The sequence below is a fragment of the Anomalospiza imberbis genome, unplaced genomic scaffold (assembly GCF_031753505.1).
Source record: "Anomalospiza imberbis isolate Cuckoo-Finch-1a 21T00152 unplaced genomic scaffold, ASM3175350v1 scaffold_389, whole genome shotgun sequence".
Lineage (NCBI taxonomy): Eukaryota > Metazoa > Chordata > Aves > Passeriformes > Viduidae > Anomalospiza > Anomalospiza imberbis.
Window position 1 is genome coordinate 48,729 of NW_027100004.1, and position 21,160 is coordinate 69,888.

The 21,160-nt window shown below is 57.2% G+C and overlaps 1 protein-coding gene across 1 annotated transcript; it reads left to right on the plus strand.

Annotated features, from left to right (window-relative positions):
• The first annotated feature begins 190 nt into the window (after positions 1–190).
• Positions 191–16,216, plus strand: LOC137466675 (NEDD8-conjugating enzyme Ubc12). The gene is made up of 6 exons (XM_068178366.1): positions 191–564; positions 7,361–7,455; positions 8,462–8,500; positions 9,373–9,476; positions 11,780–11,843; positions 16,072–16,216. The coding sequence occupies exons 1-6, from the start codon at positions 456–458 to the stop codon at positions 16,210–16,212; spliced, it is 552 nt and encodes a 183-aa protein (XP_068034467.1). The 5' UTR covers positions 191–455; the 3' UTR covers positions 16,213–16,216.
• Positions 16,217–21,160: the final 4,944 nt, after the last annotated feature.

Here is a 21,160-nt window from a genome sequence, read left to right on the forward strand (position 1 = left end):
TGCCCAGCGGCTCCGAAGCGCTTCCCGCTTTCCGGAGATCTCCGGAAGGTTTCGAGCGGCTCCGGACACCCCCGAGCCCGTTCCGCAAAGCCCCGAAACGGTTCCGAAGCGGTTCCGGAGGTTCCCGAAGCGGTTCCGGAAGTCGCCAAGCGACTCCGGATATTCCCGAAGCGATTCCGGAAACTCCCGAAGTTGTACCGAAGCGACGCCGGAGCTTCCCGAAGCCATCCCGGAAGTTGCCGAGCGGTCGTGAAGCGGTTCCGGAGAGTCCCGAGCGGCTCCGGAAGTTGCCGAGCGGCTCCGGAAGTTGCCGAGCCGGCCGGCCCTCAGCGCTCGCCCCCGGCCCCCGTCGCCCCCGGACCCCCCGAACCGGAGCCGCGCCCGGCCCGGCCGCGCTCCCTCGGCCCCGGGGGGGGCCCGGACCCGCCCCGGCCCCGCCGCCCCGGCCCGGCAGGATGATCAAGCTGTTCTCGCTGAAGCAGCAGAAGAAGGAGGAGGAATCGGCGGGCGGCACCAAGAGCTCCAGCAAAAAGGCCTCGGCCGCGCAGCTCCGCATCCAGAAAGGTCTGGGGGGAGGCGGCGGGCACGCAGCGGGCCCAGCAGGGCCGCAAACTGGGGCCAGTAAGGGCCGCAAACTGGGGCCAGTAAGGGTCGGAAACTGGGGCCAGTAAGGGTCGGAAACTGGGGCCAGTAAGGGTCGGAAACTGGGACCAGTAAGGGACGGAAACTGGGGCCAGTAAGGGATGGAAACTGGGACCAGTAAGGGATGCAAACTGGGGCCAGTAAGGGACGGAAACTGGGACCAGTAAGGGTTGGAAACTGGGACCAGTAAGGGTTGGAAACTGGGACCAGTAAGGGATGCAAACTGGGGCCAGTAAGGGACGGAAACTGGGACCAGTAAGGGTTGGAAACTGGGACCAGTAAGGGTTGGAAACTGGGACCAGTAAGGGTTGGAAACTGGGACCAGTAAGGGATGGAAACTGGGACCAGTAAGGGATGGAAACTGGGATCAGTAAGGGTTGGAAACTGGGACCAGTAAGGGATGGAAACTGGGACCAGTAAGGGTTGGAAACTGGGACCAGTAAGGGTTGGAAACTGGGACCAGTAAGGGATGCAAACTGGGGCCAGTAAGGGACGGAAACTGGGACCAGTAAGGGTTGGAAACTGGGACCAGTAAGGGTTGGAAACTGGGACCAGTAAGGGATGGAAACTGGGACCAGTAAGGGATGGAAACTGGGATCAGTAAGGGTTGGAAACTGGGACCAGTAAGGTACGGAAACTGGGACCAGTCAGGGTCGGAAACTGGGACCAGTCAGGGTCGGAAACTGGGTCCAGGAAGGGATGGAAACTGGGACCAGTAAGGGACGGAAACTGGGGCCAGTAAGGGTTAGAAATTGGGGCCAGCAAGGGATGGAAACTGGGGCCAGTAAGGGTCGGAAACTGGGACCAGTAAGGGTCGGAAATTGGGACCAGTAAGGGTTGGAAACTGGGGCCAGTAAGGGACGGAAACTGGGACCAGTAAGGGTTGGAAACTGGGACCAGTAAGGGTTGGAAACTGGGGCCAGTAAGGGATGGAAACTGGGACCAGTAAGGGTTGGAAACTGGGGCCAGTAAGGCACGGAAACTGAGGCCAGTAAAGGTCGGAAACTGGGACCAGTAAGGGTCAGAAACTGGGACCTGTAAGGGATGGAAACTGGGACCAGTAAGGTACGGAAACTGGGACCAGTCAGGGTCGGAAACTGGGACCAGTAAGGGTCGGAAACTGGGTCCAGGAAGGGATGGAAACTGGGACCAGTAAGGGATGGAAACTGGGACCAGTAACGGTTGGAAACTGGGGCCAGGAAGGGTTGGAAACTGGGACCAGTAACGGTTGGAAACTGGGACCAGTAAGGGTTGGAAACTGGGACCAGTCAGGGTCAGAAACTGGGGCCAGGAAGGGTTGGAAACTGGGACCAGTAAGGGATGGAAACTGGGACCAGTAAGGGTTGGAAACTGGGACCAGTAAGGGTTGGAAACTGGGACCAGTAACGGTTGGAAACTGGGACCAGTAACGGTTGGAAACTGGGGCCAGTAAGGGATGGAAACTGGGGCCAGTAAGGGTTGGGAACTGGGACCAGTAAGGCACGGAAACTGGGGCCAGTAAGGGTTGGGAACTGGGACCAGTAAGGGCTGCAAACTGAGCCAGGTAACAGCTGCAAGCTGGGGCCAGTAAGAGCCACATGCTTGGCCCAGTAAGGGCCCCAAACTGGTCCCAGTAAGGGCCTCGAACTGGAACCAGTAACGGCTGGAAACTGGGCCCAGTAAGGGACGGAAACTGGGGCCAGCAGGGCCTCGAACTGGGGCCAGTAAGAGCCACACACTGGGCCCAGTCAGGGCCCCAAACTGGTCCCAGTCAGGGCCCCAAACTGGTCCCAGTAAGGGCCCCACACTGGTCCCAGTCAGGCCCGCAGACTGGCCCAGCAGGGCCAGCAGTTTGGGGCGGTTAACGGTACCGCTTCCAGCAGCGCCTCACTGGGGACCGGTACTGGGACCAGTAAGAGGCACAAACTGGGACCAGTAAGGGGCACAAACTGGGACCAGTAAGGGGCACAAACTGGTTTCAGTGAGGGGCACATACTGGTCCCAGTAAGGGGCAGGTACTGGTTCCAATCAGGGTCATATACTGGTACCGGTAAGGGGCAGTTACTGGTTCCAGTCAGGGTCACATACTGGTACCATTAAGGGCCACAGACTGGTCCCAGTAAGGGGCACAAACTGGTTTCAGTAAGGAGTACATACTGGTCCCAGTAGAGCCTCACTGGGGGCTGGTACTGGGACCAGTAAGGGTCCCATACTGGTCCCAGTGGGGGTTACATACTGGTCCCAGTAGGGGTTACATACTGGTCCCAGTAAGGGTCACATACTGGTTCCAGGAGAGCCTCAGTGGGGGTCACATACTGGTTCCAGTGGGAGGCAGGTACTGGTCCCAGTAAGGGTCACATACTGGTCCCAGTCAGGGTCACATACTGGTCCCCGTCAGGGTCACATACTGGTCCCAGTGGGGGTTACATACTGGTCCCAGTAAGGGTCACATACTGGTCCCAGTGGGGGTCATATACTGGTCCCAGTAAGGGTCACATACTGGTCCCCGTCAGGGTCACATACTGGTCCCAGTGGGGGGCACATACTGGTCCCAGTAAGGGTCACATACTGGTTCCAGTAGGGGACACATACTGGTCCCAGTGGGGGTCACATACTGGTTCCAGTAGGGGACACATACTGGTCCCAGTAAGGGTCACATACTGGTTCCAGTAGGGGACACATACTGGTTCCAGTAAGGGTCACATACTGGTCCCAGTAAGGGTCACATACTGGTCCCAGTAGGGGACACATACTGGTCCCAGTAAGTGTCACATACTGGTCCCAGTTGGGGTCACATACTGGTCCCAGTAAGGGTCACATACTGGTACCAGTAGAGCCTCCGTGGAGGTCAGATACTGGTCCCAGTAGGGGTCACATACTGGTCCCAGTGGGGGTCACATACTGGTCCCAGTTGGGGTCACTTACTGGTCCCAGTAGTGTGCACATACTGGTCCCAGTTAGGCCTCAGGGAGGGACAGGTACTGGTCCCAGCAGGACCCTGGTGGAGGTCAGGTACTGGTTCCAGTAAGGGGCAGGTACTGGTCCCAGTGGGGGTCACATACTGGTTCCAGTAGAGCCTCAGTGGGGGGCACATACCGGTCCCAGTAAGGGGCACAAACTGGTCCCAGTAGTGCCTCACTGGGGGCCAGTACTGGGACCAATAGGGGACACATACTGGGACCAGTAAGGGTCCCATACTGGTCCCAGTAAGGGTCCCATACCGGTCCCAGTAAGGGTCAGATACTGGTCCCAGTCAGGGTCACATACTGGTCCCAGTAAGGGTCGCATACTGGTCCCAGTGGGGGTCACATACTGGTCCCAGTAAGGGTCACATACTGGTCCCAGTAAGAGTCACATACTGGTCCCAGTGGGGGTCACATACTGGTACCAGTCAGGGTCACATACTGGTCCCAGTCAGGGTCACATACTGGTTCCAGTCAGGGTCACATACTGGTCCCAGTCAGGGACACATACTGGTCCCAGTGGGGGTCACATACTGGTCCCAGTCAGGGACACATACTGGTCCCAGTAAGGGTCACATTCTGGTCCCAGTAAGGGTCACATACTGGTCCCAGTGGGGGTCACATTCTGGTCCCAGTCAGGGTCACATACTGGTCCCAGTCAGGGTCACATACTGGTCCCAGTCAGGGTCACATACTGGTTCCAGTAGGGGACACATACTGGTCCCAGTCAGGGTCACATACTGGTTCCAGTAGGGGACACATACTGGTCCCAGTAAGGGTCACATACTGGTTCCAGTCAGGGTCACATACTGGTTCCAGTGGGGGGCACATACTGGTCCCCGTCAGGGTCACATACTGGTCCCAGTCAGGGACACATACTGGTCCCAGTGGGGGTCACATACTGGTCCCAGTCAGGGACACATACTGGTCCCAGTAAGGGTCACATTCTGGTCCCAGTAAGGGTCACATACTGGTCCCAGTGGGGGTCACATACTGGTCCCAGTCAGGGACACATACTGGTCCCAGTAAGGGTCACATTCTGGTCCCAGTAAGGGTCACATACTGGTCCCAGTGGGGGTCACATTCTGGTCCCAGTCAGGGTCACATACTCGTCCCAGTGGGGGTCACATACTGGTCCCAGTCGGGGTCATATACTGGTCCCAGTCAGGGGCACATACTGGTCCCAGTGGGGGTCACGTACTGGTCCCAGTCGGGGTTACATACTGGTTCCAGTCAGGGTCACATACTGGTCCCAGTAGGGGTCACATACTGGTCCCAGTGGGGGTCACATACTGGTCCCAGTGGGGGTCACATACTGGTCCCAGTAAGGCTTTGGTGAGTGTCCCAGTATGGGTGTGGTACTGGTCCCAGTATGATCGCAGTATGGCCCAGTTTGGTCCCAGTTGGGCCTTCCTGGGCTGGGGATGGGCCAGGCAGGGGTTGGGCTCATGGGGTTATCATGGCCGTGTCCCCTCAGTGTCCCCGTGTCCCCTCAGTGTCCCCATTGTCCCCTCAGTGTCCCTGTGTCCCCTCAGTGTCCCAGTGTCCCCGTGTCCCCTCAGTGTCCCCTCAGTGTCCCCTCAGTGTCCCCTTAGTGTCCCCTCAGTGTCCCAGTGTAGCCTCAGTGTCCCCTCAGTGTCCCCTCAGTGTCCCCTCAGTGTCCCTGTGTCTCCTCAGTGTCCCCTCAATGTCCCCTCAGTGTCCCCATTGTCCCCTCAGTGTCCCTGTGTCCCCTCAGTGTCCCAGTGTCCCCATGTCCCCTCAGTGTCCCAGTGTCCCCTCAGTGTCCCCTCAATGTCCCCTCAGTGTCCCCTCAGTGTCCCCTCAGTGTCCCTGTGTCCCCTCAGTGTCCCAGTGTCCCCGTGTCCTCAGTGTCCCCTGTCCCCTCAGTGTCCCCTCAGTGTGCCTGTGTCCCCTCAGTGTCCCCTCAGTGTCCCCTCAGTGTCCCCTCAGTGTCCCCGTGTCCCCTCAGTGTCCCCTCAGTGTCCCAGTGTCCCCTCAGTGTCCCAGTGTCCCCTCAGTGTCCCAGTGTCCCCGTGTCCCCTCAGTGTCCCAGTGTCCCCTCAGTGTCCCAGTGTCCCCGTGTCCCCTCAGTGTCCCCTCAGTTTCCCCTTTCCCCTCAGTGTCCCCTCAGTGTCCCCTCAGTCTCCCTGTGTCCCCTCAGTGTCCCCTCAGTGTCCCCTCAGTGTCCCAGTGTCCCCTCAGTGTCCCCTCAGTGTCCCTGTGTCCCCTCAGTGTCCCAGTGTCCCCGTGTCCCCTCAGTGTCCCCTCAGTTTCCCCTTTCCCCTCAGTGTCCCCTCAGTGTGCCTGTGTCCCCTCAGTGTCCCTGTGTCTCCTCAGTGTCCCAGTGTCCCCTCAGTGTCCCCTCAGTGTCCCTGTGTCCCCTCAGTGTCCCCTCAGTGTCCCCTCAGTGTCCCCTCAGTGTCCCCTCAGTGTCCCTGTGTCTCCTCAATGTCCCCTCAGTGTCCCCATTGTCCCCTCAGTGTCCCCATTGTCCCCTCAGTGTCCCTGTGTCCCCTCAGTGTCCCAGTGTCCCCATGTCCCCTCAGTGTCCTGTGTCCCCTCAGTGTCCCCTCAGTGTCCCCTCAGTCTCCCTGTGTCCCCTCAGTGTCCCAGTGTCCCCAGTGTCCCCTCAGTGTCCCCGTGTCCCCTCACTGTCCCCTCAGTGTGCCTGTGTCTCCTCAATGTCCCCTCAGTGTCCCCAGTGTCCCCTCAGTGTCCCCATTGTCCCCTCAGTGTCCCCATTGTCCCCTCAGTGTCCCTGTGTCCCCTCAGTGTCCCAGTGTCCCCATGTCCCCTCAGTGTCCTGTGTCCCCTCAGTGTCCCCTCAGTGTCCCCTCAGTCTCCCTGTGTCCCCTCAGTGTCCCCGTGTCCCCTCACTGTCCCCTCAGTGTGCCTGTGTCTCCTCAATGTCCCCTCAGTGTCCCCAGTGTCCCCTCAGTGTCCCCATTGTCCCCTCAGTGTCCCCATTGTCCCCTCAGTGTCCCTGTGTCCCCTCAGTGTCCCAGTGTCCCCATGTCCCCTCAGTGTCCTGTGTCCCCTCAGTGTCCCCTCAGTGTCCCCTCAGTGTCCCTGTGTCCCCTCAGTGTCCCCTCAGTGTCCCCTCAATGTCCCCTCAGTGTCCCCTCAGTGTCCCCTCAGTGTCCCCTCAATGTCCCCTCAGTGTCCCAGTGTCCCCTCAGTGTCCCCTCAGTGTCCCCTCAGTGTCCCAGTGTCCCCTCAGTGTCCCCTCAGTGTCCCCTCAGTCTCCCTGTGTCTCCTCAGTGTCCCCTCAGTGTCCCTGTGTCCCCTCAGTGTCCCCATGTCCCCTCAGTGTCCCCGTGTCCCCTCAGTGTCCCCTCAGTGTCCCTGTGTCCCCTCAGTGTCCCCTCAATGTCCCCTCAGTGTCCCCATTGTCCCCTCAGTGTCCCTGTGTCCCTTCAGTGTCCCAGTGTCCCCTCAGTGTCCCCTCAGTGTCCCTGTGTCCCCTCAGTGTCCCCTCAGTGTCCCCTCAGTCTCCCTGTGTCTCCTCAGTGTCCCCTCAGTGTCCCTGTGTCCCCTCAGTGTCCCCATGTCCCCTCAGTGTCCCTGTGTCCCCTCAGTGTCCCTGTGTCCCCTCAGTGTCCCCTGTGTCCCCGAATGTCCCCATGTCCCCTCACTGTTCCCTGTGTCACTGAATGTCCCCATGTCCCTTCAGTGTCCCCTGTGTCCCCGAATGTCCCCTCAGTGTCCCCTCAGTGTCCCCAAATGTCCCCCTGTCCCCTCAGTGTCCCCTGAGTGTCCCCGTGTCCCCGCAGACATCAACGAGCTGAACCTGCCCAAGACGTGCGAGATCGATTTCTCGGACCAGGACGATCTGCTGCACTTCCGCCTGCTCATCTGCCCCGACGAGGTGCGGCCACCGGGCCACCCGGGGGGCACCTGGGGAAACTGAGGCACCTGGGGGGAACCAGGGGCACCTGGGGAACCTGGGGCACCCGGGTACCGGGGGGGCACCTGGGGAACCTTGCGAACTGGGGAACCTGGGGGGCACCTGGGGAACCTCGGGGGCACCTGGGGAACCTGGGCACCTGGGGAACCTGGGGGGCACCTGGAGGGCACCTGGGGCTCCTTGGGCACCTGGGTGTCATCTGGGGCACCTGAGGAATCTGGGGAGCACCTGGGTGTCATTTGTGTCACCTGGGGGCACCTGGGCACCGCAACCACCGGGGCACCTGGGGGGTACATGGGACATCTGGGTGTCATCTGTGTCACCTTGGCACCTGGGGCCACCACGGCCACCTGGGCACCGTGGCCACCTGGGTGTCATTTGTGTCACCTGGGGGCACCTGGGGAGCCTGTGTCACCTCCCTGTGTCACCTCCCTGTGTCACCTGGGTCATCTGTGTGTCACCTCCCTGTGTCACCTCCCTGTGTCACCTGGGCCATCTGTGTGTCACCTGTGTCACCTCCCTGTGTCACTTGGGGAACCTGGGCCACCTGTGTCATCACCTGGGACACCTGGGTGTCCTGTCCCCTGGGTCCTCTCCTGTCCCTGCTGTCCCTGTCCCTGCTGTCCCTGTCCCCTCCTGTCCCTGTCCCCTCCTGTCCCTGCTGTCCCTGTCCCTGTCCCTGCTGTCCCTGTCCCTGTCCCCTCCTGTCCCTGTCCCTGTCCCTCCTGTCCCCTGTCCCTGCTGTCCCTGTCCCTGCTGTCCCTGTCCCTGCTGTCCCTGTCCCTCCTGTCCCCTCCTGTCCCTGTCCCTGTCCCTGTCCCTGTCCCTGCTGTCCCTGTCCCCTCCTGTCCCTGTCCCTGTCCCCTCCTGTCCCTGTCCCCTCCTGTCCCTGTCCCTGTCCCTGTCCCCTCCTGTCCCTGTCCCCTCCCCTTGTCCCCCGGTGACGTTTACGTTTCTCTGTCCCCAGGGTTTCTACAAGGGCGGCAAATTCGTCTTCAGCTTTAAGGTCAGTGCTGGGCCACCAACCCCCCCTCCTGTGGCTACCAAACATCCCATAGGGCCACCAACCCCGCCCTGTGGCCACCAACCCCGCCCTGTGGCTACCAAACCCCCCCTGTGGCTACCAAACATCCCATAGGGCCACCAACCCCCCCCCGTGGCCACCAACCCATCCTGTGGCCACCAAACCCCCCCTGTGGCTACCAAACATCCCATAGGGCCACCAACCCCGCCCTGTGGCCACCAACCCCGCCCTGTGGCCACCAAACCCCCCCTGTGGCTACCAAGCATCCCATATGGCCACTAAACCCCCCTGTGGCCACCAACCCCCCCCTGTGGCTACCAAACATCCCATAGGGCCACCAACCCCTCCTGTGGCAACCAACCCCCTCCCCTGTGGTTACCAAACATCCCTCAGGGCCACCAACCCCTCCCTGTGGCCACTAAACCCCCTCCATGGCCACCAACCCCCTCCTGTGGCCACCAAACCCTCCCTGTGGCTACCAAACCCCTGCCATGGCCACCAAACCTCCCCTGTGGCTACCAAACATCCCCTAGGGCCACCAAACTCCCCCTGTGGCCACCAACCCCCTTCATGGCCACCAAACCCCCCCTGTGGCTACCAACCCCCTGCCATGGCCACCAACTCCCGTGGCTACCAGTGGCCATGGGGATGGGGTGAGGGGACCTGGTGGCCACCAAACCCTGACCGGTGGCCACCAAACCCTGACCGGTGGCTACCGAGCTGTGCCAGGGCTCCGTGGGTCAGAGGTGGCACCTGGGGGTTGGTGGCCACCGGACACTGCCTGGTAGCCCCTGGGCCAGCTGTGGGCTGGGGAGGGGTTGGTGGCCACCGGGGGTGACTCGGTGGCCCCCCAGGTGGGCCAGGGCTACCCCCACGACCCGCCGAAGGTGAAGTGCGAGACGATGGTGTACCACCCCAACATCGACCTGGAGGGCAACGTGTGCCTCAACATCCTCAGGTGGGCTACCAAACACCCGGGGGGGCTACCGACACCCGGGGGGGCTACCCAACACCCGGGGGGGCTACCCAACACCCAGGGGGGCTACCGGCACCTGGGGGGGCTACCCAACACCCAGAAGGGCTACCGACACCCGGGGGGGCTACCAACACCTGGGGGGGCTACCAAACACCCGGGGGGGGCTACTAAACACCCAGGGGGGCTACCAAACACCCAGGTGGGCTACCGGCACTTGGGGGGGCTACCAAACACCCGGAGGGGCTACTGACACAAACACCCCCCAGGGGATCAGTGGTCACCACGGTCACCATGGCCACCAGCCGGTGGCCACTGACCACTGGCTGTGGCTGTGGCCGTGCTGGCTGTGCTGACCGCTGGCCGTGGTGGTCATGGCCACACTGACCACTGCGCGGTGACCACTGACCGCTGCCCGCTGACTACTGCCCAGTGACTGCTGACCACTGACCACTGCCCACTGACTACTGCCCAGTGACCACTGACCACTGACCACTGTCAAGTGACCACTGATTGCTGACTACTGACCAGGGACCACTGACCACTGCCTGCTGACTACTGCCCAGTGACCACTGCCCGGTGACCACTGACCACTGCCCAGTGACCACTGACCACTGCCCAGTGACCACTGCCCGCTGACCACTGCCTGCTGCCCACTGACCTCTGCCCACTGATTGCTGACTACTGACCAGGGACCACTGGCCACTGCCCGCTGACTACTGCCCAGTGACCACTGCCCGCTGACCACTGACCACTGCGCAGTGACCACTGATTGCTGACTACTGACCAGGGACCACTGCCCGCTGACCACTGACCACTGCGCAGTGACCACTGACCACTGCCTGCTGCCCACTGACCGCTGACCACTGACCACTGATTGCTGACTACTGACCAGGGACCACAGCCTGATGACCACTGACCACAATCTGCTGACCACTGACCTCTGACTACTGCCCAGTGACCACTGACCACTGCCTGCTGACCACTGACCTCTGACCACTGCCCAGTGACCACTGCCCACTGCCCAGTGACCGCTGACTGCTGACCACTGCCCTGTGCCCGCTGACCACTGCCTGCTGACCACTGCCCAGTGACCACTGCCCACTGCCCCGTGACCACTGACTGCTGACCACTGACTGCTGACCACTGACCTCTGACCACTGCCCAGTGTCCACTGCCCGGTGACCACTGACCTCTGACCACTGCCCAGTGACCACTGCCCGGTGACCACTGACCACTGCCTGCTGACCACTGCTCTGTTCCCGCTGACCACTGCCCAGTGACCAGTGACCACTGCCTGCTGACCACTGACCTGTTCCCGCTGACCACTGCCCGCTGACCACTGACTGCTGACCACTGACCTCTGACCACTGCCCCGTGACCACTGACCACTGCCCAGTGACCGCTGACCACTGCCCAGTGACCACTGGTTGCTGACTACTGACCAGGGACCACAGCCTGCTGACCACTGACCTCTGACTACTGCCCAGTGACCACTGACCACTGACCTCTGACCACTGCCCAGTGACCACTGACCACTGACCTCTGACCACTGCCCAGTGACCACTGACCACTGCCTGCTGACCACTGCCCGCTGACCACTGACCTCTGACCACTGCCCAGTGACCACTGACCACTGCCTGCTGACCACTGCCCTGTGCCCGCTGACCACTGACTGCTGACCACTGATCACTGACCAGTGACCACTGCCCTGTGCCCGCTGACCACTGCCTGCTGACCACTGCCCGCTGACCACTGCCCAGTGACCACTGCCCAGTGACCCCTGACCAATGCCCGCTGACCACTGACTGCTGGCCACTGACCACTGCCCGCTGACCACTGACTGCTGACCACTGCCCTGTGCCTGCTGACCACTGCCCAGTGACCACTGACTGCTGACCACTGACATCTGACCACTGCCCAGTGACCACTGACCACTGCCCAGTGACCACTGACTGCTGACCACTGCCCTGTGCCCACTGACCACTGCCCAGTGACCACTGACTGCTGACCACTGACTGCTGACCACTGCCCTGTGCCTGCTGACCACTGCCTGCTGACCACTGACCACTGGCTGTGGCCGTGGCCGTGGTGGCCGCAGTGGCTGCAGTGCCCACTGACCTCTGCCCACTGACCACTGCCTGTGGCCGTGGCCATGGTGGCCGCAGTGACCGCTGGCCGTGGCCATGGTGGCCGCAGTGACCGCTGGCCGTGGCCATGGTGGCCGCAGTGACCGCGGGCCGTGGCCATGGTGGCCGCAGCGGCCACTGACCGCTGGCCGCCCGCAGGGAGGACTGGAAGCCGGTGCTGACCATCAACTCCATCATCTACGGCCTGCAGTACCTGTTCCTGGTGAGGGACACCTGGGGACACGGGGACACCTGGGGACACCTGGGGACATGGGGACACCTGGGGATATGGGGACACCTGGGGACACGGGGACACCTGGGGACATGGGGACACCTGGGGACACGGGGGGACATGGGGACATGGGGACATGGGGACACCTGAGGACACACCTGAGGGGACATGGGGAAGCCTGGGGACATGGGGACACCTGGGGACATGGGGACACCTGGGGACATGGGGACACCTGGGGACACACCTGGGGGGACATGGGGACACCTGGGGACACACCTGAGGGGACATGGGGACACCTGGAGGGACATGGGGACACCTGGGGACATGTGGACACCTGGAGGGACATGGGGACACACCTGGGGACACCTGTGGGGACATGGGGACACCTGGAGGGACATGGGGACACACCTGGGGACACACCTGGGGACACCTGGGGGGACACGGTGACACACCTGGGGGACACGGTGACACACCTGGGGACACGAGGGGACATGGGGGGGTTGGGGACACACCTGGGGACAGGGAGACACCTGGTGGGGGGGGGCTTGGGGACACCTTGGGACACCTTGGGGACACACCTGGAGGGTTGGGGACACCTTGGGGACACACCTGGAGGGTTGGGGACACCTGGGGACACCTTGGGGACACACCTGGAGGGTTGGGGACACCTGGGGACACACCTGGAGGGTTGGGGACACCTTGGGGACACCTTGGGACACCTTGGGGACACACCTGGAGGGTTGGGGACACCTTGGGACACCTTGGGGACACACCTGGAGGGTTGGGGACACCTTGGGGACACACCTGGAGGGTTGGGGACACCTTGGGGACACCTTGGGACACCTTGGGGACACACCTGGAGGGTTGGGGACACCTTGGGGACACACCTGGAGGGTTGGGGACACCTTGGGGACACCTTGGGGACACACCTGGAGGGTTGGGGACACCTTGGGGACACACCTGGAGGGTTGGGGACACCTTGGGGACACCTTGGGGACACCTTGGGGACACACCTGGAGGGTTGGGGACACCTGGGGACACCTTGGGGACACACCTGGAGGGTTGGGGACACCTTGGGGACACCTTGGGGACACCTTGGGGACACACCTGGAGGGTTGGGGACACCTTGGGGACATTTTGGGAATTTTGGGGTCTCCCCCCATATTTTGGGGTCTCTCAAACCCCAAAATTTCCCCCAAAATGGGACAAACCCCAAACGAGGGCTGTGGGGTTTGGGGCTGTGATGGGATTTTGGGGGTTTTAGGGGAATTTGGGGAATCTGAAGGGAATTTTGGGGTTTTAAGGGGGGATTTTGGGGGGTTTTAGGGGAATTCGGGGAATCTGAAGGGATTTTGGGGGGTTTTAGGGGAATTTGGGGAATCTGAAGGGATTTTTGGGGGTTTTAGGGGGAATTTTGGGGGGTTTTAGGGGAATTTGGGGATTCTGAAGGGATTTTGGGGGTTTTAGGGGGAATTTGGGGGTTTTGGGGGAATTTGGGGAATCTGAAGGGATTTTGGGGGTTTTTAGGGGAATTTGGGGAATCTGAAGGGATTTTGGGGGGTTTTAGGGGGAATTTGGGGAATCAGAAGGGAATTTTGGGAGTTTTAGGGGGGATTTTGGGGGGTTTTAGGGGAATTTGGGGAATCTGAAGGGATTTTGGGGGGTTTTAGGGGGGATTTTGGGGTTTTTTAGGGGAATTTGGGGAATCTGAAGGGATTTTGGGGGGGTTTTAGGGGGGATTTTGGGGGTTTAGGGGAATTTGGGGAATCTGAAGGGATTTTGGGGGTTTTAGGGGGGATTTTGGGGGTTTTAGGGGGGATTTTGGGGGTTTTTAGGGGAATTTGGGGAATCTGAAGGGGTTTTAGGGGGAATTTTGGGGGGTTTTAAGAGAATTTGGGGAATCTGAAGGGATTTTGGGGGGTTTAGGGGGGATTTTTGGGGGTTTTAGGGGAATTCGGGGAATCTGAAGGGATTTTGGGGGGTTTTAGGGGAATTTGGGGAATCTGAAGGGATTTTTGGGGGTTTTAGGGGGAATTTTGGGGGGTTTTAGGGGAATTTGGGGATTCTGAAGGGATTTTGGGGGGTTTTAGGGGGAATTTGGGGGTTTTGGGGGAATTTGGGGAATCTGAAGGGATTTTGGGGGTTTTTAGGGGAATTTGGGGAATCTGAAGGGATTTTGGGGGGTTTTAGGGGGAATTTGGGGAATCAGAAGGGAATTTTGGGAGTTTTAGGGGGGATTTTGGGGGGTTTTAGGGGAATTTGGGGAATCTGAAGGGATTTTGGGGGGTTTTAGGGGGGATTTTGGGGTTTTTTAGGGGAATTTGGGGAATCTGAAGGGATTTTGGGGGGTTTTAGGGGGGATTTTGGGGGGTTTAGGGGAATTTGGGGAATCTGAAGGGATTTTGGGGGTTTTAGGGGGGATTTTGGGGGTTTTAGGGGGGATTTTGGGGGTTTTTAGGGGAATTTGGGGAATCTGAAGGGATTTTAGGGGGAATTTTGGGGGGTTTTAGGAGAATTTGGGTAATCTGAAGGGATTTTGGGGGGTTTAGGGGGGATTTTTGGGGGTTTTAGGGGAATTCGGGGAATTTGAGGGGATTTTTGGGGGTTTTAGGGGGGATTTTGGGGTTTTTTAGGGGAATTTGGGGAAAGTGAAGGGATTTTAGGGGGTTTTAGGGGGGATTTTGGTGGGGGTTTAGGAGAATTCTGGGATTTGGGGGCTGTGAAGCCATTCCGGGGGGGTTTTAGGGGGATTTTATGGGGATTTTTGGGGAATTTTGGGATTTGGGGGCTGTGAAGGGATTTTGGGGGTTTTAGGGGAATTTTGGGGGGTTTTAGAGGAATTCTGGGATTTAGGGAATCTCAAGGGATTCTGGGAGATTTTAGGGGAATTTTGGGATTTGGGGGCTGTGAAGCGATTCCGGGCGGGTTTCAGGGTGATTTTAGGGGAAATTTGGGATTTGGGGGCTGTGAAGCGATTCCGGGCGGGTTTCAGGGGGATTTTTGGGGAATTTTGGGATTTGGGTGCTGTGAAGTGATTCCGGGCGGGTTTCAGGGAGATTTTTGGGGTATTTTGGGATTTGGGTGCTGTGAAGCGATTTCGGGCGGGATTTTTGGGGAATTTTGGGATTTGGGGGCTGTGAAGCGATTCCGGGCAGGTTTCAGGGTGACTTTAGGGGAATTTTGGGATTTGGGGGCTGTGAAGCGATTCCGGGCGGGTTTCAGGGGGATTTTTGGGGAATTTTGGGATTTGGGGGCTGTGAAGCGATTCCAGGCAGGTTTCAGGGAGATTTTAGGGGTATTTTGGGATTTGGGGGCTGTGAAGCGATTCCGGGCGGGTTTCAGGGAGTTTTTAGGGGAATTTTGGGATTTGGGGGCTGTGAAGCGATTCCGGGCGGGTTTCAGGGTGATTTTTGGCGAATTTTGGGATTTGGGGGCTGTGAAGCGATTCCAGGCGGGTTTTAGTGGGGATTTTTGGGGAATTTTGGGATTTGTGGGCTGTGAAGCGATTCCGGGCGGGTTTTAGTGGGGATTTTAGGGGAATTTTGGGATATGGGTGCTGTGTAGCGATTCAAGGCGGGTTTTAGTGGGATTTTAGGGGAATTTTGGGATTTGTGGGCTGTGAAGCGATTCCAGGCAGGTTTCAGGGGGATTTTTGGGGAATTTTGGGATTTGGGGGCTGTGAAGTGATTCCAGGCGGGTTTCAGGGGGATTTTTGGGGAATTTTGGGATTTGGGGGCTGTGAAGCGATTCCAGGCGGGTTTCAGGGTGATTTTAGGGGAATTTTGGGATTTGGGTGCTGTGAAGCGATTCCGGGCGGGTTTCAGGGGGATTTTTGGGGAATTTTGGGATTTGGGGGCTGTGAAGTGATTCCGGGCAGGTTTCAGGGGGGATTTTAGGGGAATTTTGGGATTTGGGGGCTGTGAAGCGATTCCGGGCGGGTTTTAGGGGTGATTTTAGGGGAATTTTGGGATTTGGGGGCTGTGAAGCGATTCCGGGCGGGTTTCAGGGTGATTTTAGGGGAATTTCGGGATTTGGGGGCTGTGAAGCGATTCCGGGTGGGTTTCAGGGTGATTTTAGGGGAATTTTGGCATTTGGGGGCTGTGACGCGATTCCGGGCGGGATTTTAGGGGAATTTTGGGATTTGGGGGCTGTGTAGCGATTCCGGGCGGGTTTCAGGGGGATTTTTGGGTCCCGCTGACCCCAGATTTCCCCCCGAAAGGAGCCGAACCCCGAGGACCCCCTGAACAAGGAGGCGGCCGAGGTGCTGCAGAGCAACCGGCGCCTGTTCGAGCAGAACGTGCAGCGCTCGCTGCGCGGGGGCTACGTGGGGGCCACCTACTTCGAGCGCTGCCTCAAGTGACCCCGGGGCAGCGCGAGAAACCCCGCAGGGAGCGACCCCGAAACCAGCAGAGCCCCCCGCCGAGAAACCCAATAAAAACCTGCAAAAAAAAAACAAAAAAAACCAAAAACCCGGAGGGGAAAAAAAGAAAAAAAAACCCAAAAAAAACCCTGGAGAAAGCCTCGGAAAAAGGAAAAAACCCCGAGAAAAACGCCCCAGAGAAGCCTCGGAAAATGCTCAAACAAAACCCTGAAAAGCCCTAAAAAAGCCCCAAAAAAAAAAAAAGAAAAAACCACCCAAAAAAAGGCCCCGAAAAGCCTCGGAAAAAGACCTGGAAAAAAACCCCGAAAAAAACCCCAAAGAAACGCCCCGGAAAAGCCTGAGAAAATGACTGATAAGCCCCCCCCCCCAAAAAAATCCGAAAAGCACCCCAAAAAACTCCTAAAAAAACCCAAAGAAAGCCCCTGAAAAGCCTCGGAAAAAGACCTAAAAAAACCCCAGAAAAACCTCGAAAATTGCCCTTAAAAACCCCCAAAAGGGCCCCAAAAAAACCCAGAAAAGCCTTGAAAAAAGACTTTAAAAACCCCCAAAAAGGCCCCAAAAAACCCCCAAAAAATCCCCCAAAAGCCTCGGAAAAAGACCTAAAAAAACCCCAAAAAATCTCCCAGAAATGCCTCGAAAATTGCCCTTAAAAATCCCCAAAAAGGCCCCCAAAAAACCCGAAAAGTCTCAAAAAAACCCCAAAAAAGTCCCCCGAAAAGCCTCGGAAAAAGACTTAAAAAAACCCCAAAAAGGCCCCAAAAAAACCCCAAAAAAGTCCCCCAAAAGCCTCGGAAAAAGACCTAAAAAAACCCCAAAAAACCTCCCAGAAAAGCCTCGAAAAATGCCCTAAAAGAACCCCAAAAAAGCCCTAGAAAAACCCCTCCAAAACTCCTAAAAAGCCCTAAAAACCCCAAAAATTACCCCAAAAACCACAAAATAGCCCAGAAAAAGTCAGGAGAAACCCTTAAAAAAGCTCCCCCAAAAAAACCCTAAAAAAGACAAAAAACCCCAAAAAAACTCAGAAGAAAACCCCAAAAAAACCTGAAAAAAGTTAAAAAAACCCCCAAACCCCTGCCCCAAAAAAAACCCCAAAAAGCCACCCCCAAAAAAACCCAAAAAATCCCAAAAGCCCCAAAAAACCCCAAAAAACTTTAAAAATCCCAAATAATCCCCAAAAAGCTACAAAAAGCCCCCAAAAACCCAAATTAATCCCAAAAAAAGCCACCCCAAAACCCCTAAAAAACCCTTAAAAATTCCCGAATAATCCCAAAAACCCCACAAATCGCCCCTCAAAAAACCCCAAAAGACCCCAAAAAACCTTTACAAATCTCAAGTAATTCTATAGAAACCCCAATAAACCAAAAAATCCCAAATAATACCGAAAAAAAACCCCAAAAAAACCCTCCAAAAATTCCAAAACCCCACAAAAAGTCCCCTAAAAAATCCAAAAACCCCACAAAAAGCCCGCCCAAAAATCCCAAATAATCCCAAAAAAAACCCGCAAAACCCCGAGAAAAAAAAACAGAAAAAAACCCCAAAACCCCACAAAAAGTCCCCTAAAAAATCCCAAAAACCCCACAAAAAGCCCGCCCAAAAATCCCAAATAATCCCAAAAAAAACCCCCAAAACCCCGAGAAAAAAAAACAGAAAAAAACCCCAAAACCCCACAAAAAGTCCCCTAAAAAATCCCAAAAACACCGCAAAAAGCCCCCCCCAAAAATCCCAAATAATCCCAAAAAAACCCCCAAAACCCCGAGAAAAAAAACCCAGATAAAAACCCCAAAACCCCACAAAAAGTCCCCTAAAAAATCCCAAAAACCCCACAAAAAGCCCGCCCAAAAAATCCCAAAAAAACCCCCCAAAACCCCAGAAAAAAAACCCAAAAAAACCCCAAAACCCCACAAAAAGTCCCCTAAAAAATCCCAAAAACACCGCAAAAAGCCCGCCCAAAAAATCCCAAATAATCCCAAAAAAAACCACCAAAACCCCAGAAAAAACCCAAAACTACCCCAAAACCCCACAAAAAGTCCCCTAAAAAATCCCAAAAACACCGCAAAAAGCCCCCCAAAAAATCCCAAATAATCCCAAAAAAAAATCCCCCAAAACCCCAGAAAAAAACCCCAAAACTCCACAAAAAGTCCCCTAAAAAATCCCAAAAACCCCACAAAAAGCCCGCCCAAAAATCCCAAATAATCCCAAAAAAAAAACCCAAAACCCCAGAAAAAAAACCCAAAAAAAACCCAAAACCCCACAAAGAGTCACCCAAAAACCCCCAAAAATCCCAAATAATCCCAAAAAAACCCCCCAAAACTCCAAAAAAAACCCCAAAAAAAACCCCAAAACCCCACAAAAAGTCACCCAAAAATCCCAAATAATCCCAAAAAAACCCCCAAAAACATAGAAAAAAAAAAACCCAAAAATCCCCCAAAAATCCCAAAAGCTCCAAAAAATCCCAAAAATCCCAAAAAACCCCCAAAAAATCCCAAAAATCCCAAAAAACCCCAAATCCCCTCCCCTATTTATTCCCCGGGCGGGGCCGCCCCCTCCCCCCCCCAGCGCTGCTCGGGCCCGGATTAAAGAGCCAAGGGACTGGTTTATACTGGTTTGTACTGGTCTGGACTGGTCTGTGCTGGTTTATACTGGTCTGGACTGGTCTGGACTGGTTTATACTGGTTTGTACTGGTCTGGACTGGTCTGTGCTGGTTTATACTGGTTTGGACTGGTTTGGACTGGTCTGGACTGGGTCTGTGCTGGTTTATACTGGTCTGGACTGGTTTATACTGGTTTGGACTGGTCTGGACTGGTTTATACTGGTCTGGACTGGTTTATACTGGTTTGGACTGGTCTGGACTGGTCTGGACTGGTTTTATACTGGTTTGGACTGGTTTATACTGGTCTGGACTGGTCTGGACTGGTTTATACTGGTTTGGACTGGTTTTATAGGTCTGGTTGGACTGGTCTGTGCTGGTTTATACTGGTTTGGACTGGTCTGGACTGGTTTATACTGGTCTGGACTGGTCTGCGCTGGTTTATACTGGTTTGGACTGGTCTGGACTGGTTTATACTGGTTTGGACTGGTCTAGGTTGGTTTGGACTGGTTTATACCGGTCTGGACTGGTCTGGACTGGTTTGGACTGGTCTGGACTGGTTTATACTGGTTTGGACTGGTCTGGACTGGTTTGGGTTGGTTTGGACTGGGAGGGGGGGGCAAGATTGGTTATACTGGTTTATACTGGTTTATACTGGTCTATACTGGTTTATACTGGGAGGGGGTGTGGGTGCCACTCTTCCTCAGAGTCCCCAGCGCTCCCAGTGCTCCCAGTATGGCCCAGTCCCATTCCCAGTGCTCCCAGTATGGCCCAGTCCCATTCCCGGTGCTCCCAGTATGGCCCAGTTCCCATTCCCGGTGCTCCCAGTATCCCCAGTTCCCATTCCCAGTATCCCCAGTTCCCATTCCCAGTGCTCCCAGTATCCCCAGTTCCCATTCCCAGTCTCCCCAGTCCCATTCCCAGTGCTCCCAGTATCCCCAGTTCCCATTCCCAGTGCTCCCAGTATCCCCAGTTCCCATTCCCAGTATAACCAGTGCTCCCAGTATCCCCAGTTCCCATTCCCAGTATCCCCAGTCCCATTCCCAGTATCCCCAGTTCCCATTCCCAGTGCTCCCAGTATGGCCCAGTCCCATTCCCAGTATGGCCCAGTCCCATTCCCAGTGCTCCCAGTATGGCCCAGTCCCATTCCCAGTATGGCCCAGTTCCCATTCCCAGTGCTCCCAGTATGGCCCAGTCCCATTCCCAGTATGGCCCAGTCCCATTCCCAGTGCTCCCAGTATGGCCCAGTCCCATTCCCAGTATGGCCCAGTTCCCATTCCCAGTGCTCCCAGTATGGCCCAGTCCCATTCCCAGTATGGCCCAGTTCCCATTCCCAGTGCTCCCAGTATGGCCCAGTCCCATTCCCAGTATGGCCCAGTCCCATTCCCAGTGCTCCCAGTATGGCCCAGTCCCATTCCCAGTATGGCCCAGTTCCCATTCCCAGTGCTCCCAGTCTCCCCAGTTCCCATTCCCAGTGCTCCCAGTATCCCCAGTTCCCATTCCCAGTGCTCCCAGTATCCCCAGTTCCCATTCCCAGTCTCCCCAGTCCCATTCCCAGTGCTCCCAGTATCCCCAGTTCCCATTCCCAGTGCTCCCAGTATCCCCAGTTCCCATTCCCAGTATCCCCAGTTCCCATTCCCAGTGCTCCCAGTATCCCCAGTTCCCATTCCCAGTATCCCCAGTCCCATTCCCAGTGCTCCCAGTATAACCAGTTCCCATTCCCAGTATCCCCAATCCCATTCCCAGTGCTCCCAGTATGGCCCAGTTCCCATTCCCAGTATCCCCAGTTCCCCATTCCCAGTCTCCCCAGTTCCCATTCCCAGTATCCCCAGTTCCCATTCCCAGTGCTCCCAGTATACCCAGTCCCATTCCCAGTCTCCCCAGTTCCCATTCCCAGTCTCCCCAGCCCATTCCCAGTGCTCCCAGTATCCCCAGTCCCATTCCCAGTGCTCCCAGTATAACCAGTTCCCATTCCCAGTATCCCCAGTTCCCATTCCCAGTGCTCCCAGTGCTCCCAGTATCCCCAGTTCCCATTCCCAGTCTCCCCAGTCCCATTCCCAGTGCTCCCAGTATCCCCAGTCCCATTCCCAGTGCTCCCAGTCTCTCCAGTTCCCATTCCCAGTATCCCCAGTCCCATTCCCAGTGCTCCCCAGTATCCCCAGTTCCCCATTCCCAGTATCCCCAGTCCCATTCCCAGTGCTCCCAGTATCCCCAGTCCCATTCCCAGTGCTCCCAGTATCCCCAGTCCCATTCCCAGTGCTCCCAGTATCCCCAGTCCGCCGTCGCCCCCGCGCCGCCAGGTGTCGCACTCCCGGGCCGAGCCGCTCCGGCCGCCGCTC